Below are 27,948 nucleotides of genomic sequence, written 5' to 3'. Positions count from 1 at the left end.
GATTAAGAGATAATTGCCATTGAAAAGATACTTACTATACTCAGCTCCCAAGAGGAACACCAGGGGAGCAACAGTGTCCGTCAGGAGGCAAAAGGAGTGAAGGTGCAGAGTAGGCAAGAGCCACTACTGTGGTTTCCATGGGAAAGGATGGATAAGGCAGGTGAACTGGTTTAGGATGAGCTGAATACTGAGCTGAAATTATTAGGTTTGAATCATTTCACTGGGCTCTAAACAGAGCTGTCCCTGCTTATCTAGTGCCTGGCGCTGGGGTGATTGGAGTACAGAGATCTGGACCAGAGTGTTAGAGCCAGAGAAAGGAGGCGGGTGGGGTAGGAGCTCTGAATTGCTTGGTTTGCATATGAAAGACACACTGGTCTAAGGAATTGGTTAGCCTTCTTGGACTCTTTGGCTTCCTTAGTGGCTCAGATGGTAAAGAATCTGACTGCAGCGCAGGAGACATGTGGCTCGATCCCTGAGACAGGAAAGATACCTTGGAGGAGAAATGGCAACCCACTCCAGTATTCTTTCTTGGAGAATTCCATGAACAGAAGACCCTGGTAGGCTCCAGTCCATGGGGTTGCAAAGAGTCAGATGCAACATTTTCACTCTGTCTTTCACCAGAGTTATAGAGTCAGTTGGATCTACTGAAAAATTCCTAAGTTGTGAATTGTCCAAAAATCATATAAAGTATGATATGGCTTCATGAGGAAAAAACAGCTTAGAAAATCAAAAGTAGAGTGGGATCTCCATTTTGCGTTTATATGCAGATGCTCCCTGTGTGTTGAGGGAAGCTCGCTGAGGGGATGTGAGTGGAGATGGGGGTAGGCAGAGAGGGAGAAAGTGAGGGTGGGTGTTACGTGGGGAGTATGGGTGGAGTGTGAAAAGAAGTTTGAGTGTATGAGGATTCGTGTGCACATGTGTGTGCAAGCTCTCAAGAGTCCTAGACACAGTGGAAAACTAGAATGAGCACCCAGACTTCTAGAACCTAAAAGATTGGAATCGAAGGCAAAAAAGCAATGGAAGGGCTCCATCGCCTCCCTTACTCACCTCCCTCCAGGAAAACTTTATTTAAGAGCAAGAACTTTGAAGGCAGATCTGATTTCCAGTCCCAATCCATCACTCACAAGCTAAGGGACTCTGCATAAGTCATTCAACTTTTTGACACCACTTTCTCCTTTATAATGTAAGAATACTTCTTAGCATCCATGCGGAGCTGAACACAGTGTCACACGCAGCAGACATTCAATAAAAGGTAACTTTAAAAAATTCTATCCCATTGCTCAAAATGGCTCCCAAAAGAAAACTGCACCATGGCAACAAAATAATCTCCAAAAAAGCAATTTTTAAAATACATTTACATTCTATGGTGTCTTTATTTTTGAGAGGTTTGGGGGCATGGGTTAGAGAGGACGAATAGAGTTCACAAACAATCCTTGATGACTTGTGGCTCTTGGGATGAAGGATAGACTGAAAACATGAAGTTCGCAGGCTGCTAGTGATTTCAAACAACACAACTTTTTGCCAGCTTCTCACTTGTGAACAAATAAGCAGACTGGAGCCTGCAGGGTCACAATGTCTTATCTCACCCTCTGACAAAGGTGCTAGGAGGCCAGGATTGGCCACCAGTCCCAGGAGGAGGACAGGTAGCCAGGGAGCTGAGAGCAATCTGCCTGGGAGAGGGAGGTGGTGTTGAATTTGCAGCCAGAAGCCTCAGTGCCTCTTTAGTCCTTAACATCAAAATCAATCATAATTTTAAGCTTTCTGGGGTTTTGTTGTCACAGATGGAAACTTAGCTAATAACTACTTTGGAATTACAAAGCAGATAGCTAGAATTGGAAACTGAGCAAATAATCACTTTCGAATGATAAGGCAAATAGCTAGTATAAATGTGTTACTTTGCTGATTATCTAGAGTGCTGGGGAATCTTCCCAACGCAGGGATGTGACCCAGGTCTCTTGCATTGCAGACAGATTCTCTACCGTCTGAGCTACCAGGGAAGCCCTGCTTAAACTCATTAAAAAGTAATTCTGAAATCTTAATCACGGTCACCCAAAGATCTCCCCTAGCTACAGCAAGAAAATTCCTGCTCTAAATCAGTGATGCCTACTTACTGATTACCCTAAGAATAATGCAAAGTTTTCTTTCCTTTCTTAAAAATAAAAGTAGCATACAGCCCTTCTTTTTTTTTTTTTTTTTTTTTTTCTTTTTTTTTTTTTCTTTTTTTTTTTTTTTTCTTTTCTTTTGTAGCCTCTATGCCATTTCCTGCTAATGCTGATCCAGCTGTAAAGTTACTCTGCTTGAACAGTGTTGACATTCTCAACACTTCTAACTGCTGGGATCGCCATAGGAACAGATATGCCTAAGTGATGGCCGGAGGCAGCAGGAGGACCTCAGGCTCTGTTGGGGACCTTCTTGTGGTTGTCATAGGTGATGCCACCAATGCCCTCTAGCATATTCATGGGCAGAGGAAACACAATGGTGGAATTCTTCTCTGTGGCCACGGTGGTTAAGGTCTGCAGGTAACGCAGCTGGAGGGCTGCCGGGGACTCCGCCAACACCATGGAGGCGGACTTCAGAGCTTTAGAAGCATTCATTTCTCCTTCCGCTGCAAGGACCTACACCAACAGAAAGAAAAGACTTTAGAAATAAAGGTTCCCGACTGTGACTAGTGCTTTCTTTATCTGGGTCTGCATGGATGTTTCTCTCCCAGCCCCCACTTGGCCACACATGTTTCATCTACTTCTTTGGCAAGGATTAGAGTTTCACATCCTTATGTGATTAGAGAAATCTGAGGAGGTTGCAGGAAGCAGGGAGATAACTTACAAATTATGAGTCCCTAGGTTTCATTCCCAAACAAAATAAAAGCCCTGCCTTTAACCCAAACAAATACAGATCCAGCCACCATAGTGATGCTCTTGAATCTGTGCTCCCCATCTGCTGCTTTCATTTGCAGAGAAGTCTGAAATTCAAGGCTTCCAACTGGCTTTTTCTTCTGTGAGTTTCATTTGTTACAGATTTTTTTTTTATTACATTCTGTTGCCAATTTTGTTTCATTTTTTTAATTGGAGTATAATTGTTTTATATTGTGTTTGTTTCTGTGCACAAGGAAGTGATTCAGCTATATGTATATATATATATCCCCTCTCTTTTGGACCTCCCTCCCACCACACCCCCCATCCCACCATCTAGGTCATCACAGAGCACCAAGCTGAGCTCCCTGTGCTATGTACTAACAATGAAAGTTCAGAAAGAGAAATTAAGGAAACAATCCCATTTACCATCGCAATAAAAAGAATAAAATGCCTACCTAAGGAGGCAAAAGACCTGTACTCTGGAAACTTGAAAACACTCATGAAAGAAATCAAAGATGACACAAACAGATGGAGAGCTATACCATGTCCTTGGAGTGGAAGAATCAATACTGTGAAAATGACTATACTATTTAAAGCAATCTGCAGTTTCAATGCAACCCCTATTAAACTACCAATGGCACTTTTCACAGAATTAGAACAAAAAAATTTCCAATTTTGTTTCCTTTTTACAATGTAAGAATTGTTTCCAGTTCCACCTGCTCTTGATTACAAGCAGCAGCAAGTGCCAGTCTGCAAACCCTCTTTGGAACTCTCCTAAGTGCCCTGCACCTCCTCTGGTTCTCAAGCTGCCCAGGAATGACTTGGAACTCAACTGCTCCATCCATGGGCACTCACTGCCCATGTGCAAAAGTGCCTCCCAAGTCCACTGCTTAGAAGCTGCTGGAACTCAACAGAGATGCCAGAGATAAGTAGAGGGAATCTTCCTGGACTCCCAAGTAAGATTCCAAAGGGGATAGTTGGAGGCTTCTAACCTCAACTGGTTTCTGATACTTCAGGAAATTCATCCACACAGACAAGAAGGCTATGAATCCAACAGATTCAAGAACACTCAAGACCAAGTTGCGCTCATATTTTGTAACTCTAACCTGGATTGTAGTCACCTGGTCCTCTTAATCTAGTGTATTCACTTCACGTACTAGCGGGTTGACGCTCCAAAGACAGGCACCAGGTTGCTACATCAGAATCACCAGCTACATAAAAATGTAGGTTCCTGGACCCACTGGAGCCTCTGCTTCGCTGAGGCTGAGGTGAGACCTGGAGTTTGGTGTTTGCCTTGCTCATGTCTCTCAAGGGGACCCACCTTGCTAAGTCACTGAGTATAATATAAATATATGTTTATATTATAATATTTTGCATTGGGGTAGAGATGATTAACATGAGTTTGAGCAAACTCTATGAGATAGTGAAGGGCAGGGAAGTCTGGCATCGCAGAGTCCAACGTGACTGACTGAGTAACTGAACAACGACATTGCTGATTAACAATGCTGTGATAGTTTCAGATGGACAGCAAAAGAACTCAGCCATACGTATACATGTATCCATTCTCCCCCAGCTTCCCCTTCCATCCAGGCTGCCACATAACATTGAGCAGATTGAGCACATTTCCTATGCTTATAGTAGGTCCTTGTTGGTTACCCATTTTAAATATAGCATATGTACATGTCCATCCCAAACTCCCTAAATATCCCTTCACCCATCCTTCCCCTCAAAGTTGCCCATGACCTTTTAATTCAGGAAGAAATTCTCAGTAAAACTTCTAAAAAACAAAGGAGAAGAAGAAGAAGCCCTCTTCTTATTGAAGTCATTGAGGAAGCCTGAGCTTCTATTCAAGCTCCATCCTCGTCTGCTCCAGGGTGGGGAGCTCGCCCTCCAGTGCAGACTGGAGTCACCCTTACCTTGGCCCTGGCTTCCCGGGTGGCTTCGGCCTCAGCGGCCATGGACCTCTGCAACTGCACGGGAATCCGGACATCTTTGATTTCCACCCGGGCCACCCGGATCCCCCACAGCTCGGTGGCATCATCAAGTAAGGTCTGTTTCCAAGTCAAAAGAAAGGACATCGATCAGGATACAGGCAATGAGATCAAAGTTTCTGCTATATTTTATATATGCAAGAGAAGCCCTCTTCTTTTTCTCCTTTTGAATCTACAGCATTTGGAGTGAGACCATTTGGGAAGAAAATAGAAGTTCTTACCGCTCCCTTCCTGGAATTGAAGTAAATCCCAGGAAGGATTCAGAAACAAAACTTGGTATTTCTTTTAAGAGGTGGTTACTCAGCAGATGCACCCAAACCATTCCTAAGGAACATACACTGTCCATCTAGATTTGAGCAAATACCCCACATTTTCTTGTCACTGACACCAAGCAGGCAGCAATGGCTTTTGTCCTGGTTCTGCCATTTACAGCTGTGAATCATTGGGCTCACTCTTTAACCTTTCTGATTCTCAGTCTTCATACCTATGAAAGGTTTTCTTTCAGGATTGTCATGAGGTTTGGATAGAATACACATAAGATATCTATCATGGCCCAGCAATAATTCAATACATATGAATATTATCACTGGGTACTTTTTGAGATACTCTTTTTCTTGCTCTGTTTAACCTCTGACCTGTGGCTCAGTTTTAAACAGGTAGCAAGGCATATATGTTTTTTTAGGGCAGAAGAAGCCTAAAACCAAAGACACCTTCATCCTTTGTTAAAACTTCAGATCACTGAAGATAGCTTGCTGGTCATCCTGGAGGGGTAGGGATGAGAAAGAATGCCTCAAGAAATAGCAAGATCAGATGGGTGGTTCCCCCAAAGCATAAAGCACAGAGATCTCCATGCTACCAAATAGCAAGTGAGCCCTTGCTTCCCTGTGATCCCTGCAGAGAGCCGGAAGATGGGGAGACCTCCCAAGAAGCCACTGACCTGAATGTGCTGGGGAAACATCTGAGTCACTGAACTTACGAAGCTCTTCAAATGGCATGGAGCATTATCATGCAGAACTGATATTATCTTATAAAGCCTCAGGGACTTTGCGCTACCTTAGAGACTGGAGGAGAAGCCGAGAAGGAGCAAAGATGAATTTCCCTCTCACAGAAGGCAGGCTCAGAATCAAAATGTAATTGATTCCAAAAACACAGAAATGTGATTGTCTATAATCTAGGGCTTCCCAGGTGGCGCAGTGGTAAAGAATCCGCCTGCCAATGCAGGAGACACAAGAGATGCAGGTTCAATCCCTGGGTCAGGAAGCAGGAGTAGGAAATAGCAACCCACTTCAGTACTCTTGTCTGGAAAATTCCACAGAGGAGCCTAGTAGGCTACAGTCCATGGAATCACAAGGAGTTGGGCAATACTTAGCACACATACACACATATACATAACCTAGGGTGAGCAAGAGGTGAGAGGGCTAACTGTTACATCTTCATCAATAGTATAACTACGATTACTATTCATATCTTTATTGACACTAGGAGCATGAAGTCAGTTTTCCTAGGAGAAAAACCTGAAGTGTATGATGTTAATTCATTATTTTGAGTTCCAAAAGCAATTCTAGTGGCTCCCTCTTCCCACCTACATATTTAAATCTGGACCTCATGATTGTTTAAAAAGAAAAAATGAAATGCTAAACTGAAGCCCATCTGTTAAGAGCAGCAGTGCACATGTGTGTGCGCGCACATGGAGGTGGTGCTTTGAACTGCTAATATTTGATCATCACTGATAATTAAAATGAGTGGATTAACAATGCGGGCTATTGTTCTCAGTGTCTTTACCTGGATGCTATGGGCGATCTCTTCTCGGCCAGCTAGGATCTGGGACAAGGTCTGTGTTCCTAAGACATTTCTCAGAGTGGTCTGAGCCAGCAGAAATGTGGCTTGATGGACATCGTTGACATTAGCCACCGCCGAGACAGCGCTATAGATCCTGTAATAGACAACTCCATCCACCTGAGTGGTCACAGAGTCTCTGGTGAGGATCTGGAGAGCAAGAGCACGGAAAATCACATGCATATGACTTTCACACAAAAAGTCGGACACGGCTGAGCAACTGAGCACACACACATGACTTTCACAATGACCAAAAAAGCGTCCGACTACCTCAGATTCCTCTCCACAAAAGGAGAGCGTTCATGACAACTCATGCCAGCATCACTGAAAATCTGCCCTGACTTGAATCTACTATCATCCTAACTAGTAGCCAAATTCCTACATAGGTGTGATATGTACCTATCCCTGTAACTTCATCTTATGGAAATCTCACGTCCCCGACTCAGAGGTGAAGTAGGTGTTTCCACTTTAAAATGTAGAACCCTGCTGAAATTCTACCTTCTAAATAGAGGTAGAAAAGTCATTTCCCTGATACTTGAAATCTTTTTGGTTCTCAGTTTCATCAGGTTTGATTAATAGCAATGCTTCTGAGAAAACATAGATGGCACCAGAGACCAGTGTTCTATATTCAGATAAAGAAAAACCAATTTAACTTTATAGAGATTCTGCATTAGTTATTCTGAATTAACATGACGAGGGACTTTGGCAAAAATCAGATTTCTGGGCATACGACGGAAGTAGACCCTAGAACTCCATTCTCCCATCTAGAACTATTTACCATGGAGCCATAAAAAGCCTGTGATAGGTGCCTAGGCATCCCAAGGTCTCTTATGATTAGGGCTGAATTCTAAGGTAAGGACTCTGTAACTCCCGCCATTGGTATGAAGACATCATGGTTGGGTGTTGATTGAGTTTTCTGGACCAGGCAGAGGAAAATTATCATTTACCCAAAGATGTTGATTTTTCTCTCTTCTAATCCCCTTCGCTCTTCCACACACTTTCTTTCCTCTTCCTGGGTTGTTTTTGTTTATTAGAAAGTTGCATGACTATGAATAACTCTGTTTCTCTTCCCTGTCACCCAGTCACTGGCTTGGCTCATTCAGTTTCAGTTCTTCAGGGACTGAAAAGAATTATCTGAAATCCAGTTGCCGGCAAGCCCTGTGCCCTGTCTGTTTGTTCTCCATGCCCATCTCACCTTGTTGTTTCCAAACATATAAAAAAATGTAAAGCAGAGATGAGAGATACAGACGGTACTAAAGCATTTTCTGAAAAGGTGATGAAAAGGATAATATCAAAACCAGTGATTGTCATCTACCAAATTACTTTCAGTTCTTTCTTAAACTGATTTATCAAACCCTCCCAAGCATCTGCTTGTCATTCTCCATCTCAGCTTCTCTGTTTCTGTATCCATTCTCTCTCTTCTTCCAGACTTTCTCCCACCCAGTCATTCCATGTCATCTAGCTTTTCAGCCCTTGCTCTTGGCTCCATTCTCTTCTGGCAAAACAAGGCCCAAAAGTTTCAGGAGCCACCTAGGACTCCTCCCGCAGGTCTCTAAGAATTCAGTTCATCCTTCCCTTTATCGTTTGAAAACATGTTATAAATTCTCAACTGTCCATGTAACAGGGAAGAGACCGGTTTTATTCCCAGAAACGTATCTTTAGTCAGCATTACCTCCTGGGGAGGAATGTTGCAAGTAACGGTCCGGAGATCAACTTTGACAAACACATCTACGCAGGGCAAGATCAGAATCAGACCTGTGCAAAAGTAAATACGGTTTAAAATTTGACCCAGCTGAAAATAACTGCAACAGATTGTCTCCTAGATATACAGTACATTGTTTTCATGGGAATATAAATGCTTCTCAGATGATCTTCAATAAGTACATCTTTAACTTTGGGGTAATTATTCCCCCCTATGAGTCAAGGACTAAAGGAAAGTGATTCCCTAGAAATTAAAATCTTTTGTTAAGAAGCTAAAGATTCTTGACATTAATTTTGATTTCTTTCAATATTTTTTCTGTGGACCATTTTTGTAAGTCCTTATTGAATTTGTTACAATATTGCTTCTGTTTTATGTTTTGGTTTTCTGGCTGAGAGGCCTGTGGGATGTTAACTCCCCAACCAGGGATCAAACCCACACCCCTGCAGTGAAAGTACAGTGTCTTAACCACTGGACCACCAGGGAAGCCCTAACATTTAATTATTAGATATTTTTTGAGAGGGACGGGATATGTGTATAACTGTGGCTGATTCATGTTGATGTATGGCAGAAAGCAATACAGTATTATAAGCCAATTATCCTCCAGTTAAAATAAAAAAACATTGGACCTACTTCTATTCAAGCATTGAATTTGACACTTTTTTAAAGAGTATTTTGGAAATTGATTTTTCCCTGGGTTAAAAGTATCTGTACAAAAGGTTCAAGCATAGACTTTGGGCCTTGAATATCAGTGTCTGTCCACATTCTCACTTATATTCTTCAGGACTGAAGGAATGTTAGCATTAAAATCTTCCCAGGATTTCAGTGTCTCTAAAACTAGTGTATTACAACATTTATAGTTTCTCTGTAACTGTGTTCTAGCTCATACACAACTTTCCTCAATTGTGAATACTCTTACTTCCCTCTGAGTTGTCAAGGATTAGACTGGGGGACGGGGAGGGCTGAGGACACTCATTTGAGGATTCTATGATGCCTTAACATTGCTCTGGTGAAGCTTCTCTACAGCAAGAGTGACCAAGACTAGAACCACAAGGCATGTCAGCAAGACGGGAACACCCACCCATTTCCATTTACCAAAAAGATTCTGGTGCTATTGTTTTTGTTTTCAAAGAAGAAACAAGTTTTTTCATTGAGTACCTTGCAAAGGGCTGGTAGCATCAACAGAAAACACTGCTAAGGGGCTTTCTTTCTTTTGGTCTCTAAGCCTTTCTGAGGTAAGGATTATTTCCTAATTTACTCCTTTTTTGGGGTGCTAAGTCATCAGTTAAAATCACGGCCCTTAGAACTAGACAGAGTTAAGTCCCAACCCTATTGGTCACTAACTTGTGACCTAGGAACTTTCATCTAATTTTTCTGAGCTTCAGTCACCCAATTCCTATAAGATGATAGTGAAGATTAAGCATGATTATGGCTTCCCTGGTGGCTTAGATGGTAAAAGAATCTGTCTGCAATACTGGAAACCCGGGTTGGATCCCTGGGTCAGGAAGATCCCCCAGAGAAGGGAATGGCAACCCTCTCCAGTATTCTTGCCTGGGAAATCCCGTGGACAGAGGAGCCTGGCCGGCTACAGTCCATGGGGTCGCAAAGCGTCAGACACAAATGGGTGACCAGTACACACACAACATGATGATGAAATAAAATGCTAAACGTAGTGCCCTGGTGGCTCAGTGGTAAAGAATTCACCTGTCAATGCAGGAGACGCAGGTTTGATCCCTGGTCCGGGAAGATCCCACATGCAACTAAGCCCGGGCACCACAACTATTGAGCCTGTGCTCTAGAGCCCGGGAGCTGCAACTCCTGAAGCCTGCATGCCCTAGAGCCCTGCTCCGCCATGAGAAGCCACTGTAATGAGAAACCCAAACACCGCAATTTGAGAGTAGCCCCCACTCTCCACAACTAAAGAAAAGCCCACACAGCAAGGAGGATGCAGAAGAAACAAAAATAAAAATAAATAAATAAAATTATTAAAAAAAATCATAGTGCCAGACATGTATTAAGTGCTCAGGAAGTAGCAGGTCTTGTTATGAATACTTTTATTATTAAAGAATAGTTCACAATTTACAGAAGTGGAGAGGTTCTCGGTTAGCAATTTGGCCTGTTTCCCTCTGGCTCTCATGACATTCTGAGGTAACTCCTCAGCCCCAGAGACATGTATGATGAGATTTGTCACCCTGGGACATTTAGTGGTGAACTCTTCTGGGAAAATTCATTTAGAAGAGACTTTTCTCAAGAGTTCTTCAAGCTGTGGTTATTCGACCTCTCTCAAATCCATTTTTTTCCCTAAGTTATAATCTTGGCTCCACCAGGTGAAACATAACTAGAAAGGGTTTAGCTTTGCTCTGTTATTCCTCAGTTGGATAATTCCATCACCTCTATTTGGATGAACGCATAAAGATACCCGTTAACAATCATTTCTTGCTTTCTTTCCCTTAGGTTCCTTATCAGACAGCGCACAGGGTCTTCATTGAGGCATGCAAGTTTAGCATGTGGAGTCTAGCTCCCTGACCAAGGATTGAACCCAGGTCCTCTGCTTTGGGAGCTCAGAGACTTAGCCACTGGACCACCAGTGTGAAAGTGTTAGTTGCTCAGTCGTGCCCAACTCTGTAACCCCATGAACTGCAGCCCACCAGGCTCCTCTGTACATGGGATTTTCCAGGCAAGGATACTGGAGTGGTTTGCCATTTCCTTCTCCAGGGGATCTTCCCGACCCAGGGATCAAACCTGAGCCTCCCGCACTGCAGGCAGATTCTTTACAGACTGAGCTACCAGGGAAATGCTATTATTCTGGCCTAGAGAATTCCACAGACTGTATAGTTCATGGGGGTCACAAAGAGTCGGACACGACTGAGCAACTTTCACTTTCACTGGACCACAAAGGAAGTCTATATTCGACAAGTAGGATCATACTACTTGAAATGGCCAAGTCTCTGTAACAAGCTTCTCCTTTTGAAGTTTCTCATATGTTTAAAAATGTAACAGACATTTGAGCACCTGCTTTAGTACATAGCCAAGTGCAGAGCACACAGAGTGAATAAGGAAGTTCCCCAGAGACCCTACAGTGCAATTGAACAGAGAATGGTTTTACTTAAATACACCTTATTAGAGGGCAGACAACAGATGTTACTAGAGAGGTATAGCAAATAACCATTCTCCTCCATGTGCCTTTTAAGTTACTGTTTGAATAGACTCTTCTTTCAAGAATATTAGAATCTGTCCTATGAAATTTCCATTTTGGTGAGTTGAAAACAAACATTAGCAATGTCATAGAGTTCAACTAAACCTGGTGATAGTTCAACAAAACCAGTGTTATACCTGGTCCCTTGGCTTTGTCAGCTTGGATGCGTCCCAGTCGGAATACAACAGCACGTTCGTACTCCTTAATGATCTAAGAGATGAAGGGAGAGCATTTAGTGTTAATGGTTCATCAACTCGCACAGAGAGACCAATCTGTTACCCAGGGTATTACCTTCAAGCACATCCATATGGAGATGGGGAAGGTAATGACCATCAGCAGGAAAGAAAGGAAAAGCAGGATCCAGCCACATACACCAAGCCCTTTACTCTTGATGCCTAGGAAATGGGAAGGAGGCAAGCCTGTAACTGACATGGTTCTTAGGAAAGCAATTCAGCGACATGCATGAAGAAACTATCCAGGGAGTTGGCCAAGCTGGAATGGGGCTGAGGAAGCAACCTGAATCCACACACACTCTTGATGGCAGTAACACCACACACACACACACACACACACACACACACACAGAAAATATTCCTTCAGGTTTTTAGATGAAGATGGACCTGTCCCTTCCAAGACACATCTCATAGCAATCAATAATAATAATAACCATAGCATTTACATAGGGCTGCCATGGTTTATTACTCTCAAAACACATAAAACCACCCACATGAAAATCACCAGGGTGCGATCTTAAAAGACAGATTCCTGGGGACTTCCCCAGTGGTCCAGGGGTGCAGATCCAGCCTGCATGTCTCACGGTGCAGTCAAAAATAATAAAAATGAAATAAATAAATAAAAGACAGATTCCCAGGCCCTAATTCCCCAGGTGAAATCAAGACAACCTCTGAGGCAGATAGGTAGGTACTATTATCCCCAAAGGGGAACTTGTAGCACAAGGAAAAACATTTTCAAGAGTGCTTACATTTGAGTTTCTGTGAGTCCTTAACTCCCCAGGGCTGTGGTCTCAGAAAAACCACTCAGTCTTTCTGAGCCTCCATTTCTTCATCTGTAGGACGGGGACAGATATCACCTACCTTGAAGAACTTGATGAGGGTTAAATGGGATTATTGATTTAAGGCACCTAACCCGTACATTAGTATCTACCTTCGTGTTTGTGCATTGTCGCTCAGTCGTGTCCAGCTCTTCATGACCCTTTGAACCATAGCCCACCAGGCTCCTGTCCGTGGGGTTTGTCAGGCAAGCATACTGGAGTGGGTTGCCATTTTTCTCCTCCAGGGGATCTTTCCGACCCAGGGACTGAACCCGTGTCACCTGTGTCTCCTATATTTCAAGCTGATTCTCACTCGCTGAGCCGTCAGGTGTCAGGGGACGTTCAGCTTTAAGGGATCCAATATGTTACTCTGTGTGCCATTTCTCAAGGATTCTCTATTCCTTATCAGTTCCCTGAAAACAGGAGCGAGCAGAGCTGCACGCAGTTCTCAGGACTGAGATCATGAGAGAGGGCACCTGCTTGGATTCCTCTCAGTGACTCCCTTCAGTGACCTTACTTAAATGTAATCTATTTAGTTATGCCCCTCTTACTCAGGATATGGGATGCTTTCTGGCCCTTTGCTCGGCTTTGTTTTTGCTCAATTTTTTCACAGTCTAAAGCTGCCTTGTATGAAGATATAAAAACATGTGTTTCTGCAAATAAAGCACTCTTGTTCCATCAGAGCTTGAGTCCCCGTCTCTCTCTCTCTCTCTCTCTCTCTCTCTCTGTCTCTCAAGCTAATTCTCTGGACCGTGGAAACCTGCCAAGCTCACTTTCTCGCTGGGCTTTCAGGAGCTCCTCGAGAGGATGCCCTGAGCCTTCGTGAGCAATGCAAGCCCTGTGTCAAGGGCTTTATTGGTTCTCTGCGTAAACGAGGGAATATCAGCCTCTTTGTCTCTTTCACTTCCTTATCGTCGACTCCGGACCACCAGGTTCCGGTCCATTAAAGGACCGCAACAATCAGGAAAGGTCCTATATCTATCTTAGTAAATGTATATCACTACCATGATCCCCATGTTACAGATTGATGAATATTACAGAGACTTGGCAGGCACTGATATTTGATAATTTTGTTTTTTCATAGAATTTTGTTATATCAGCTCACTACATTCAGTGTCTTTTAGCTAATCACATATTACCACAACAGGGGCATTTTAGCTTAATATCACCCGGGAAGAGATGGAACTAAATTCAAATCATATTTCAGCCACTTAAAGCTTTATAGCTTTAGTCACATCAATTACATAATTTCTCAAGTGCTATGATTCTTGTTTGTAAAGCATCCAGGTCTGGCTGATCCCTGTACTTTAGAATTATTTATATTAACTATTTCACCTTGTTTTAAATCCTTACTGCTTCTTGTTCTCTTCTCCTTGACAACTAACCCCACCCTCGCCCCAAACTTCCTCTGATTGGTTTCACATTCCACACAGGCACTGAAACTAATAATACTTGCTGGTATCTCCACTCAGATAATCCACAAACAGCTTATGCTTACGTTTGTCTCAGGGAATGCCTTAACCATCCACACTATTGCCCAGGCCAACCACAGAAGTCACTAAGCCTCACTGATACCACCTCAAATTCATCCTCACTAATCCATTTTACTGCTACCAATGCTTTAACAAACATGCATTTATGAATATTTACAAGGATCCTTAAAAGCTGGCTTAAAACTCAACATTCAAAAAACTAAGATCATGGCATTCAATCCCATCATTTCATGGCAAATAGATGGCAAAACAATGGAAAGAGTGAGAGACTTTATCTTTGGGGGCTCCAAAATCACTGCAGATGATGACTGCAGCCATGAAATTAAAAGATGCTTGCTCCTTGGAAGAAAAGCTATGACCAACCTGGACAGCACATTAAAAAACAGAGACATTACCAACAAAGGTCCATCTAGTCAGAGCTATGGTTTTTCCCAGTAGTCATGCACGGATGTGAGAGTTGAACTATAAAGAAAACTGAGCACTGAAGAATTGATGCTTTTGAACTGTGGAGTTCGAGAAGACTCTTGAGAGTACCTTGGACTGCAAGAAGATCAAACCAGTCAATCCTAAAGGAAATCAATCCTGAATATTCATTGGAAGGACTGATGCTAAAGCTGAAATTCCAATACTTTGGCCACCTCATTCGAAGAACTGACTCATTGGAAAAAACCCTGATGCTGGGAAAGATTGAAGGAGAAGGGGATGACAGAGGATGAGATGGTTGGACGGCATCACCGACTCGATGGACACGAGTTTGAGCTAGCTCCAGGAGTTGGTGATGGACAGGGAGGCCTGGTGTGCTGCAGTCCATGGGGTTGCAAAGAGTCAGACAAGACTGAGCAACTGAACTGAGACAAGATTCTAGGATTTTGCTCTTATAGATAATGCTGTGAGAAGTCCTAATATGTATCTTTGTGGACTTGTGTAGGAGGAATTCCCAGCAATGGAAGTGTTAGGTCAAGGGGATTAGTATTTACAATTTTGATAGATGGTAAGTGCCCTTGAAATAGTTTGTATCCTGTGCCTGTTCCCACACACCCTGTCCTCACCATTTATTTTCAGTCTTCTCTGTTGCTGCATTCTAATAAATGAAAAGCATCTAAGTTATAGATACATATTTCATGTGAAAAACTTCTGAGAGCAGATATTCTTTTATAGGCTTTAAATGCACATAAAGATCTACTCCATAACAATAAGGGTTTGCCTGCATACATCAAAGTTTAAATTTCCAAAATATCACCTTCCAAAACTTTGGACCACATTGGGGTGGATCAGGCTATTAATATGCACGATAAAAAGTCATTTTGTGCCTTCTCATAGAATCTTTGTTGTTTTATTTATTAGCACTTTTAAAGTTATTACTAATGACATACCTTGTATATGTACATTCTCATTAATAAAAAATCCAAGAAATATGAATAAAACTGGAGTCCCCCCAATAATCCTCTCCTCAGTCCACTTAGTTTGGTATATGTCCTTAGAGACCCAGTATTGTGCATTTACATACATGTATCTACAGTTATAAAACCTTGGTTTTGATTTGTAGATTTTGTGAGAAATGGCATCACACTGTTTCTACTTTTTTTTTTTTTTTTAACTGAATATTGTTGTTCAGTTTTTAAGTCATGTCTGACTCTGTGTGACCCCGTGGCCTGTGGCATGCCAGGCTTCCCTGTCCTTCATTATCTTCTGGAGTTTGCTCAAATTCATGTCCATTGGTTGGTGAGGCTACCTAACCATCTTATCCTCTGCCCTCCTCTTCTCCTTTTGCCTTCAAAATATATTAACTGAATACATTTTGGAGATATTTCCACGGCATTACATCTGGATCTACCTTATTCTTCTTCACTGTTGCCTCGTATCCTAAATGTGTGACTCAAAAAAAAAGTTTTATTTAGCTGTTCTCCTATTGATGGATATTATGGTTGCTGGCAATTTTGCTTTTACAAACAAGGCTGCAATAACCTTGCTTGGACACGACTCTCCCAGATGATTCACACTTTCCTGGCATCTTGAGGAAAGCTTTGAGAACGCAGCACAGTCCTTGCCCCTTTGGTGTGTTTCCCCCCTGCTGACACTGCCATGGTTGGTGCTCAGAAACCTAGGGGTGTTGGGGGCCGTAACTTTACACCGCCACACGCACAAGGACATCAGCTACACTTTATGCCGTGAGCAAGCCCTTTGCCGTGCTTAGTCAGTCGTGTCCGACTCTTTGCGACCCCATGGATTGTAGTCCGCCAGGCTCCTCTGTCCATGGGGATTCTCCAGGCAACAATACTGGAGTGGGTTGCCATGCCCTCCTCCAGGGGATTTTCCTAACCCAGGGATCGAACCCAGGTCTCCCACATTGCAGGCGAATTCTTTACCGTCTGAGCCACCAGGGGAGCCCAAGCAAGCCCTAGACACATCCAGACTCTCTACAGCCTTAACACCAAGCTGCAATAGAAAGTGCTGGTCACAGAGAAAACTGCCCTGACCTCCATGAGCTCCGCAGCAGTCCCTAGCATCATTACCTGCTAGTGTGGCTCTGTTAAGCACTAAATGTGCCGAGAGAGGCCAGAGAGGAGGACATGATTAATCTTCCAAGATTTACACCTGAGCATTAGAATTACCCAGGCCGCTGCCCCTGGGAGGATCGGTGGAGCCTGGGGGTGTCATTAGTTGCGGTTAAAGTGGGGCTGTCGCCTTCCCCGCAGGGCTGTGCAGCTCAGCCTTGTGAGCACAGCAGCTCTGGGGGAGCACCAAGCTGCTTTTACAGCCTCCTGCAGAACCAGCTTTCTTTCTTCTCACCTCCCCCACAGCTAAAACCAGGACGCTGTTCTGAGAAGTGGATTTGAGGATTACAATTCCAATTCAAAGGAAATACTGAGATTGTATTACAAAGGCTCTTCCTGCATCTCCCATACCCACCCTTTACCTTATCCTACTCAAGGATCCTTCCAAGAGCCTTCCCTGAGCCATTCCCTTGAGGGGGTGGTGGAAAGAAAAGGGACCACACCCTCTCTGATCATCTCCTGCTTTAGCCATCTGTTCATCTCCTGCTTTATCCTAATCTGTGGAGGGGTGTTTTCTCTGGGTAATTGTCAGTTCAGTTCAGTTCAGTTGCTCAGTCGTGTCCAACTCTTTGCGACCCCATGAACGGCAGCATGCCAGGCCTCCCTATCCATCACCAACTCCCAGAATTTACCCAACTCATATCCATTGAGTCAGTTATGCCATCCAACTGGGTAATTGCCACCATACGATAAAGTTGCCATCATATTACTTCCTGGTGGAGAACTGGACTTTGCTGGGGGCAGCAAATTGACCCCAATTTCTCTTTCATCCATTTAACAGATATTTTACCAGTTTGGGGCTTCCCTAATAGCTCAGATGGTAAAGAAGTTGCCTGCAAAGCAGGACACCTGGGTTCAATCCCTGGGTCAGAAAGATTCCCTGGAGAAGGGAATGGCTACCCATTCCAGTATTCTTGCCTGGGAAATTCCATGGACAGAGGAGCCTGGCTACAGTCCATGGGGTTGCAAAGAATTGGACATGACTGAGTGACAGAAACCTGAGTCCCAGCACTGCTGACTCTGGGGAGAAGAACTCTGGGACTTGGAAGCGATTTAGAGATAACTGAGGCCAACTCTTCATTTTGCAGCCAGAAAGCATCCTGGTTAGTGCTGTCACCACCACCTTAATCTCCATTTAAGTAAAGTGGTACCCACAAGTTCCACAATCTTTGGCAGCGAGGCAAAACCATGCTTCAAGTTGTAGATGAATGCCTCTGGGGCTTTGTTCCTGGAGCTTAGATGCACCCCATAGCACCAGAGGAGACTTAAATATCCTCCAGGACTAAGCGTAAACACTCAAGGCAAGATTTTAACTCCTATGAGGCTAGGAAGTAGGGAAGGAATATTCTAGATCACTAACCCCACTTAGATGGCATTAGAAGTAGAAACAAATTTTAGGAAATCAAATAGTTTGGATGACTTGCTTGCTTATTTCCCAATTTTGTCTTGGTCAACAGTATCTAAATATTAGATCAGTACTATCTATATACAATTTAAGCCCACAGATCTGTGTTACTATACATAGTCACTTCCTCTCTAAGCAGAAATAGCCATTTAAGTAATGACATTGTTTAAAAACACCAAAACAATGATGTACAGTATACATCAGAGAAATTAAAACCACAATTAGATAATAATACACAGCTTCCAGAATGGCAAACAATCAAAGACTGATAATGCCACATTTTATCAAGGTTGTGGGGCAATCGGAAGTCTCATAGATGCAAACTGATACAATCACCTTGAAAAACTATTTGGAAGTATCTATTAAAGCCAAATACACTTACTTTATGACTCAGTATTCAACTTCTAAATAATATCTCAGAGAAATGAAGACTGATTACGGAGAAAAGCATATTCATGAATGTTGATTACAATTTTATTCATAAAATCCAAAAAACAAAGAACCACCCAGACCCATCAACAGTAGAATGAATAAAGTTGTGTTATGTTCATATAAAAGATTACTCAGGAAAAAAGACAAATGCTATACTCCTATAGCATTCAAAATATGAATTCAAAATATTCAAAATATGAATGAATCCCATAGACAAAATACTGGGCAAAATAAGCTAGACACAAGAGTACATACTTTCTGATTCCATGTGTAAGAATACATGAGCTTCCCTGGTGGCTCAGCGGTAAAGAACCTGCCTGCCAGTGCAGGAGATGCAGGTTCGATCCCTGGGTCAGGAAGATCCCCTGGAGAAGGAAATGGCAACCCACTCCAGTATTCTTGCCTGGGAAATCCCATGGACAGAGAAGCCTGGCGGGCTACAGTCCATCAGATCTCAAAAGAGTCAGACACGGCTTAGTGACTAAACAACAACAACATAAGAATACATACTGCATAATCTCGTATTGTATCATTTAATTCAAGAAGGACTTACCTGGTGGCTCAGATGGTAAAGCGTCTGCCTACAATGCGGGAGACCCGGGTTCAATCCCTGGGTCGGGAAGATCCCCTGGAAAAGGAAATGGCACCCCACTCCAGTATTCTTGCCTGGAAAATCCCATGGACGGAGGATCCTGTTAGGCTGCAGTCCATGGGGTCGCAGAGTCAGACACGACTAAGCGACTTCACTTCAATTCAAGAAGAGGCAAAACTAACCTATCATGTTTGAAGTCAGAATAGACTGTCTCTGGGTAGTGGAGTTTTGGCAGTTGGGTATTATCTGGGAAGAGATGAGAGAGCTTTTCAGGTGCTGGAAATGTTCTGTATCTTGATCTGGGTGGTGATTACATAGACTTACACATACTGAGCCCGTGGGAATAAAAACCAGCCAGCAAAGAGAAAAGCAAAGGCTATTTATTCAGGGTTTGCTATCACAAAAGAGTCCATTTCTATCATTAGCGTTTTGGCAGAGACTCAAAGGTAGACAGAGGAGTGGGAAAGCTTTGTAATGGAAAAAAATGGAAGGCTCCGGGTGTGCCCTGATTGGAGGCTGTCGCCCTGGTGAAGCTACAGGTGGACGAACTAGAGGCAGAGCATCCCATGTGATGGTCTTGGAGTACCATCACATACGAGTACCACGTGGCTTTCTTCTGTTGATCCTAAGTTGCGATCAGGGACAGAAAGGAGGAGAGCTGTCAGTTATTAATCAAGCCCTGGCCACTAGGGGTTGATTGTTACAGAAGGAATTGTTCAGCTTCCTGAATTGTTGTCAGAGATAACAATCTGGCTTCCTGCAAATCTGCCATCTAGCAGGCTGGCTTCCTGAGCTGGTTATTATAGATAAAGGGTTGGTTTTCTGGGCTGGTTTCTGCTGACTGGTGGTCAGAGTCCTATTTTTAGATATAGTCCAGCCTTTTGTCTGTTCCTGTATTCAGTCTCTCAAGCCAAGGGCTTAAGACTTGTGCACTGTAGTATATGTATCTCATACCACATAAAAAGTGATTCACATAGAGACCAGAGGATACCCATGGGCAGGCTAGTACTGAGGATGGAAAGCTCACTGCTTGCTCTGCAAACTCAGAAAAAAAAGAGGATGGAGAGAATGGAAGAGCTTTAGCACAACCAGCCTGTGGACGGTGCTTACAGGAATGGAAACTGTAGGTGCCGGATCCTGTGACCCTGCATTCTAATTGAGACACTGCCACATGCAAGCTAGATGATGTCTCCCAAGTTATCAGCCTGTTGGGGTCTTAGTTTCCTTCTCTGTTAGCACAATAATAGCTAGCCGTGAGGATTAAATAAATTACATGTAAAGGAATTAATAGGGCTTCCCTAGTGGCTTAGTGGTAAACGATCTGCCTGGAGTGAAGGAGACACAGGAGATGTGGGTTCGATCCCTGGGTTGGGAAGATGCCCTGGAGGAGGGCCTGGCAACCCACTCCAGTATTCTTGCCTGGAAAATCCCATGGACAGAGGAGCCTGGCAGGCTCCAGTCCATGGGGTTGCAGAGTCGGACACGACTGAAGTGACTGAGCGCAAACGCACACAAAGAAATTATTAACCTCGTTAGGAGGCCCCCTAGTGAGCCAGGCCACTGCCTAGGAATTTCCTCCAGTTCTGAACATTTCCTTCAGCTTGATGAACCTTTAAAGAGATTCTTCTTGACTCAAGACCACTGATTTCCCTTTTCCATGAGCACTTCCTTTAGAACATTTATCTTTGTAAATTCTTTCTCTGCCCCTTTGAGATGTAAGCCTTTTTCAAAACCTCTTGCCAGTTTTTACAATCTGGGACTATCTTTCTCAAGGACCTGGGAGATCTCTTGAAATGCAATCGCTAAGAAGACAGCACCCCTCGCTCCCAGTCTCTGTGGGCGGTAGGAGACTGACTTCAGTAGACACGGCGCTGCAAGCTGTAAAATATACCACCTGTCATAAAGATGTGGGAAGTTTATTAGCAAACCAAACCCAGATGGTCTACGACCACCCTGCAAAGTCTTTCATACTTTTCCACTAGTGCACTCCAGCCTTTAAAAACCCCACACCCTGGGGAACTTCCCGGTGGTCCAGCGAATAAGACTGGGCAATTTCACTTCCCGGACCTGAGTTCCATCTGTGGTTGGGGAACTAAGATCCCGCAAGCCAAACAACAACAACAAAAATTTTATAAAAACAAACAAGAAAAACCCCACACCTCTTTGTTTTGGTGGTGCTGGTTCAGATTGAGTTTTGACCTCTCTGCTCGACGGCAATAGGCTTGAGTAAGGTTTTCCTTTTTTGCCTATTTAATTTTGTCCAGGTCAATATGTGCTTTGACAACTGACATTTGTTGGTTTTTTTTTCTTTTTTTTCCCCCAGTCTTTAAACTTTTTATTTTGTATTGGGGTATAGTCATCTAACAATGTTATGGTAGTTTCAGGCGAACAGTGAAGGAACTCAGCCATCCATATACGTGTATCCATATTTTTCTTAATTTATTTTTACCATAGAATTCTAAATATCAGCTGTGGATATTCTGGCCCATCCAGTGGATGGCTCCTCTCCATGTGCAAAAACTATGTTTTTAAGGAGGACATACAATAGAACCCTAACTCCTACAGGTTTGTACCTCCTAAAGTAGCTTGGTCACTGACTTTATAAGTTCTTTCAGATCACTTTTAGAACCTTAAGAAAGAGAAGGAGAGACAGAGACAGAGAGACACTGAGAAAGACAACCAGATCTTTGCTGCAAAACTACCAAATCAGTGCAGGTGATGATTTTATCATCATCGCTAGTCCTAGGGCGACAAAATTCCATAACCCCAAGAGTTTTCTAAACTGAGACTTACATCTCAACTACAGACACGAACTTCACGACACATTTATATTAATACTAAGTTTCTTTTTAACTGTTTGGTCTTTTTAAGAAAGAGTTAAGATATATTTTGAAATGGAATGTTCAAAAAGGTGTAAAAATAATGTTTTTAGTACTGTGCACGCTCCCTTTCAGCCCAAGAATGTAAGCATCATCGCCAACACAAAGCCCCGCTCGTGTACCCCTCTTTATATGACCTTCTCCCACCCAGGGGCAGCTTGGCCCGCAGCCTCCAACGGGACTCCATCCATTGCCATTGGTCAAATGCAGTAGCCACTCCCAAGCCTGCCATTCAGAGACCAGGCTTGACACATGGGCTCTTAGAGCATCTTTGATCCAGCTTTTCAAGTGGCAGTGCCTTCTTTTCTCATTTCTGTTTTTTTTCTTTTGGGGGAGGGAGTTGTTTGATTTTTGGTTGTTGTTTGTTTTAATTTTGTGACCTTGCGCTACACAACACGTAGGCTTTCAGTTCCTGGACGAGGGATCGAACCCACACCCCCTGCATTAGAAGTGCACAGTCTTAACCACTGGATCTCCAGGGAACTCCCAGTCTCTCACTTCTGGATCTAGGTAACTAGATCACACACTAACAGCACATAAACACCCCCTTTGGTAGAGAAAACACCAAAGTCCTCACACGTTTTTGTGCTTTATGTGGGCTTCGGTGTTCCCTAGACCCTCTGCACACCCTACATTCTCCTTTCTCTCACTTTCTTTTCTAGGAAGACTTTCCAATCTTGCCGTCACCTCCAGGGGCTCCTCTTCTGAGTTTCGACAACACCCTCTACCAACACTTTCCATAGTACATTGTAATTTTTAATTAACTTTCCTGTGGATTTTTACTGCTCTGAGAGCAGGCATTTTATTTTTACATCCATCTCCTGAAACACAGTGGCTTCTGGATTCATTCATTGAATGAATGAAGTGGGCAGTGCTCTCAACACTTTGAACTATCAAAAACGATGCTCAGCAACAGGACAGATAGATATATTGATACGTTTGAAGTTTCTTGTTTGGAAATAATGATCCATCAGAGGAGATTCTGTTTGCTCTCAAGAGAGTCAATTAACCTGAGAACCATACGTCCCAAAGTTTTCTCCTTCATAGGTGTTGTCTCTCAACTCCCACCATTATAGGAAGAAAATAAAGAGAAAACATTTTGCTAAAATCATTCTCATCTCTCCCTTTCCTTTTTCTGTCTGAAATAACTACCCATAATAAATACAATAAATACAAATATTTTGTCCTTGAGATTTATGCCCAAACATTCTCATCATAGTGTTATTTATAAAAGTGGTAAATCAAAACACCCTGAAAGTACAATGGAGGGATAATTAAGTGAACCATGATGTATCGCCACAAAACCACAAAAATTTTTTAAGTTGCAAAAACATGAAAAAATTGCTATGTGTGTAAGTCACTCAGTCGTGTCCGACTCTGCGACCCCATGGACTGTAGCCTGCCAGACTTCTCTGTCCATGGAATTCTCCAGGCAAGAATACTGGAGTGGGTTGCCATTCCCTTCTCCAGGGGATCTTCACAACCCAGGGATCGAACCTGGGTCTCTGGCATTGCAGGCAGTTTCTTTACCATCTGAGCCACCAGGGAAGCTGAAAATTGCTGTGGTATATTGTTAAAGGAAAAAAATAGTAAGATGTAAAATTATATGGACAGCATAATCCTTCTTAGTAAGAAAGTATGCTTAGAAAAAATATCAGATGGGGACATCATGGTGGTCCAATGGTTAAGACTTCACCTTCCAATGCTGGGAGCGGGGAGAGCTAAAATCCCACATGCCTTGTAGGCAAAAAAAAACCAAAACATAAAACAGAAGCAGTGTTGTAACAAAATCAATAAAAGCTTTAAAAATGGTCCACATTAAAAAAAAAAAAAACTATATTGGATGAAAATTAACCAAAATATTAACAGTGGTTAATTCTGAGTGATCGAAGTATGACTGGTTTATACTACTCAGAATTTTCTTATTTTTTGCTACCATTATAATTTTAAAAAGCACTTTAAAAATAAAAATCTAAAAAAATAAAAATAAAAATAAAAATCTACCCATCTGCCTGGTAAGTCTGTTCAGTCTTGTCTGACTACGTGCAACCCTATGGACTGTAGCCCGCCAGGCTCCTCTGTCCATGGGACTCACTCTGCAAAAAAAAAACTGCTCAAGTCAAGTGAAAAAAAGTCCTATGTGTTTTCAGAGCGGGAAAGACCAGATGCTTCTTGCTGGGTGGGGAATAAAATATGTGGAATAAGAACAATCACTTTCTCTGGGCCTGGCAAAGAGTGTTACAAATTCTTTCCCCTTTTCTGTTCACTTCCGATCCTGGGGAGATATAGCCAGTAATACAGAGTCTCAGCAACTTCTTGGTCCTTTCTCTAGTGAAACAAGGATTTTAAGTACCGAACATAAAATCTAAAGCAAAATCCACCAGGTAAACACTATCTTTTCATCACCTGCAATTTGTCTGCCCTCCTCCCTTTTTCTCTGAAATATGCACACAGATTGTACCAAGGGCTTTTTTTTTTTTTTTTTAAAGAAAAAATTCAGAATTGCTAAATTTAAGAAACTGAATTTAAATTAAATCACTCAAAGTGTGATCTTAATCTGGCAACCTCACTATCTTAGGAATTTACTTGGAGGCAAACTTCTAATTCCATCTCAGACTCAGAAGGTCTGAGAAGGAAAACTTCTAGAGGTGAGGACCAGATCTGCATTTTAAAAACACTCCCCAGGAAGATTCTTTTGCACATTGACATTGAGAAGAGTTTCTAAGATGGAGATGATCAAGATGCCAATTAACTTCACTTTACCTCTTAAAGAAAAATAAGAAAGAAAAAAAGGAAGGGATAGGGTTTTCTGTCCAAGGCTAATGAGAAGTGCTAATGAGGTCCCTGGGTGGGGAGGGAAAGCCCTAATTTATAGCATTCTGTACATTCTGATTTATCCTTGTGATATCACGGAACTTGGAGTCAGGAAGAAATGTACCCTTGTGGCTTTCGAAATTTGGGACAAGCCTGAGGCACATTCTGCAGAGGGCTTCTACTGGGGGTGAAAACTAGGACTCAGTTATTCATTTAATTCTCACAACATTGTGTGGGGAATTTCCTTTACAGCTTGAAAGACCTAATGGTGTTGTTTTGTCGATGTGTCTAAGATGGAGGAGGGCAAGGGCAAACATATCCCATACATCTCGGAGAAGGATCAACACTGCATCTCATAAACTGCCTGGAGCACATGAAATCAGAAGTTGTAATGTATAAGCTCTACTTCTGTTTGTTCTGTGATAGGGCAGGTTGTTCACTGTAGTCAAAACTCAAAACCAAGTAGACCCACGAATGCTTTAAAATATTTCACGGGTGATACAGCTTCAGCCGTGCCCTTTATCCAGTTGATGTCTCCCATCCAAGTACTAACCAGGCCCGACCCTGCTTAGCTTCCGAGATCAGACGAGATCGGGCGCGTTCAGGGTGGTATGGCTGTAGACCAGTTGATGTCTTAACCTGTTAAGTGGAAACTAAAAAATCTCATGAAACTTCTTACTTAAAAAAATAATCAAGGGTACACCAGAAGAGTCCTCCCACGTGCACCTTCCGAATGCCGTACATGGCCTTCAATGTATCCGTGTTGTTAAGTCTACTTCAAGAGAAAAGTCTCTCTTCCAATGCAGGTAGGTACCTCTAAATGTATATTTTCTTTTACAAACTGATCATACCAAATGTGAACCCCATTTCTAACTTGTGTTATGGAGCACAGGTTACTTGTATAGAGCACAGGTTAGGACTCACACACACACACATACCATCAGCGCCATCATCACCATCACCACTTTCTGGACCTCCAAGTTTTCAAATTCTCAAAGCCTCAGTTTTCTCCATCATAAAATGAAGTTATAAAAGAATCTACTTTAGAAATATCCTAAGATTTAAAATAATGCAAGCAAAATGCTCTGCAGTACAGAAGAACATTAGTATTCAAGCTACACTTCATATTTACAGGCTGTTCTATTTTCCTCAACTTGAGAGATCAGTATATCAAACATGGTGCAGCTCAAACCAACCTTTCTATTTAATCAAAGCATCATCAAATGATATTTGAGAATGAATAAATTTTAGCCTGCTTAACATAACTTTGCTAGCTAATGCCAAAAAATGAATATAAAGATAAACAAAAATTCTATCTAACACTTAAGAAAAAGGGCAAGTCATAGACTGGTCTTCAAGAAGCAAATAAAAACCACAATAAGTCATGAATTCAAAATTCTGGGCTCTAAATGAAATTGAAGCCAATTTCAATATGTATTAATCCACCTCGTGCTCACTCTCTGCAACGATACAACTCTCAAACTTAAGGCAGGAAAAATGAACTTACCCACTAAATTCTCTTTATCCAGCTTCTCTGGAGGGGACGCCCTGGGATCCATCTCATTCTTGAGAAGCTTTTATACCTGGCAAATTTTCATGGGTTTGGAGCCAGACCTGGGCTCCAGGAAGCACCCAGATGTGCTTGGGAGAAGGAAGAGCAGAGAGGCAGAAAGAGAGAGTGAGAGAAGTTCCTCTTCTTTCATGGGCACCCTGAGGATTAGTTACCCTGGTGAAGGAAGTCTGTTAACATAAACAAAACGATCTCCTTCCTGAGTTCAGACTCCACTGTTCATAGAGAAAATTCAGAAGTATGTATAGGACCTTCTGATTGTCTTGCTTCTTGTATCTTACCCCTATGTAGTTGTCTACATCATTTATATCTTATAAAACACATCTATACCACATGTAATTTGCTTATCATAATGAACTGTCCAATCCACAGGGCACGTATCTCCACCCTTAAGTTTTGGATGAGGAAATTTCATTCAGTGCATTGTACACACTGCAGTGAGTGATCTTCTGACACTCGAATTTGATATCTCCATCCTGCTTAAAATAATCCAACGATTGCCAATGGTTAATAGGTAAAGATGAAAATCGTACATGTCCTAAAAGAACTGCTGGTCTGTCTCTCCCTCCTTTTCCAACCTCACTCACATGATCTGTCCCTCACTCATTTAGCAATAGCCCCATTGGCCTCAATCAACCCTACTAAACTACATGTGTCCTCTGTGCCACAGGGCCTTTGCACATGTTACCATACATATAATTATTTGGTTAATGTTTGTTTCTTCCTCTAGATCAGGTGTTGGCTTATTGCAGTCAGCTGGGCAAATGTGCCCTACCACTGACTTTTTGTAAATAAATTGTTACTGGAACACGGCCATGTCTTTTTGTTTCTATGTTGTTTTTGGTCACTTTCAGGCTTCCCTGGCGGCTCAGTGGTAAAGAATCCGCCTGTCGATGCAGGAGACATGAGTTCAAGCCCCAGGTCAGGAAGATTCCCCTGGAGAAGGAATGGTAACCTACTCTAGAATTCTAGCTTGGGAAATTCCATGGACAGAGGAGCCTGGTGGGCTACAGTCCATGGGGTTGCAAAGAGTTGGACATGACTTAGTGACTAAACAGCAATAACATAGTTGAGTGGTTGCTTTTTAGAGACTGAATATCCTGCACAATCTAACATATTTACTGTTTATCCCTTTACAGAAAATGTTGACTCCTGACCTGTACACTGTAACTTCTGTGAGGGAATAACTGAGTCTATTTTTTTTTTTTTTCTGCCATGGCACCTCCAGCATTTAGAGCAATGCAGGCACATAGCTGTCATCCAACAGACACTTGTTGTATGAATGAATAAGCAATTTATCAAAGACAGTGGTGGTGGTGGTTTAGTTGCTAAGACATGTCCTACTCTGTTAACCCCATGGACTGTAGCCTGCCACGTTCCTCTGTCCGTGGGATATCCCAGGCAAGAATACTAGAGTGGGTTGCCATTTCCTTCTCCAGGGCATCTTCCTGACCCAAGGATCGAACTCACCTCTCCTGCATTGCAGGCAGATTCTTTACCACTGAGCCATCAGGGAGCCCTTATCAAAAATAAGAGCTCACAAGTGGTAAAGCTCTTTCTTGGATCCAGATCCCCGGGCTCCT

At 42.6% G+C, this 27,948-nt stretch overlaps 1 protein-coding gene across 2 annotated transcripts; it reads right to left on the bottom strand.

Moving 5' to 3' along the window:
- Positions 1 to 1,340: 1,340 nt before the first annotated feature.
- On the bottom strand, positions 1,341 to 26,644 carry STOML3 (stomatin like 3). 2 transcript variants are annotated; one of them, XM_081547765.1, is made up of 7 exons: positions 26,303 to 26,644; positions 11,866 to 11,969; positions 11,712 to 11,784; positions 8,352 to 8,434; positions 6,626 to 6,829; positions 4,769 to 4,903; positions 1,341 to 2,615 (listed from the first exon to the last, which is right to left on the bottom strand). In XM_081547765.1, exons 1-7 carry the CDS (start codon positions 26,352 to 26,354, stop codon positions 2,391 to 2,393), a joined length of 876 nt encoding a protein of 291 aa, XP_081403891.1. In that variant the 5' UTR covers positions 26,355 to 26,644; the 3' UTR covers positions 1,341 to 2,390. The 2 variants fall into 2 exon arrangements, with proteins under 2 accessions (XP_081403891.1, XP_081403892.1); XM_081547766.1 differs by lacking the exon at positions 26,303 to 26,644 and adding an exon at positions 12,739 to 12,958.
- Between the last annotated feature and the right edge of the window lie 1,304 nt (positions 26,645 to 27,948).

Source organism: Giraffa tippelskirchi, chromosome 12 (genome assembly GCF_054371585.1).
Source record: "Giraffa tippelskirchi isolate mGirTip1 chromosome 12, T2T-mGirTip1v1.2.pri, whole genome shotgun sequence".
NCBI lineage: Eukaryota > Metazoa > Chordata > Mammalia > Artiodactyla > Giraffidae > Giraffa > Giraffa tippelskirchi.
This window is presented reverse-complemented; position numbering and strand designations above follow the sequence as displayed.

What these genes read in the sequence shown, in the direction of transcription:
- STOML3 (XM_081547765.1), bottom strand. Translation starts at nt 26,354, where the DNA reads ATGGATCCCAGGGCGTCCCCTCCAGAGAAGCTGGATAAAGAGAATTTA. An exon ending in GGATAAAGAGAATTTAGTGG is followed by an intron (nt 11,970 to 26,302) that starts GTAAGTTCATTT and finishes CCCATTTCCTAG; the next exon opens with GCATCAAGAGTAAAGGGCTT. An exon ending in TGACAAAGCCAAGGGACCAG is followed by an intron (nt 8,435 to 11,711) that starts GTATAACACTGG and finishes ACTTTTGCACAG; the next exon opens with GTCTGATTCTGATCTTGCCC.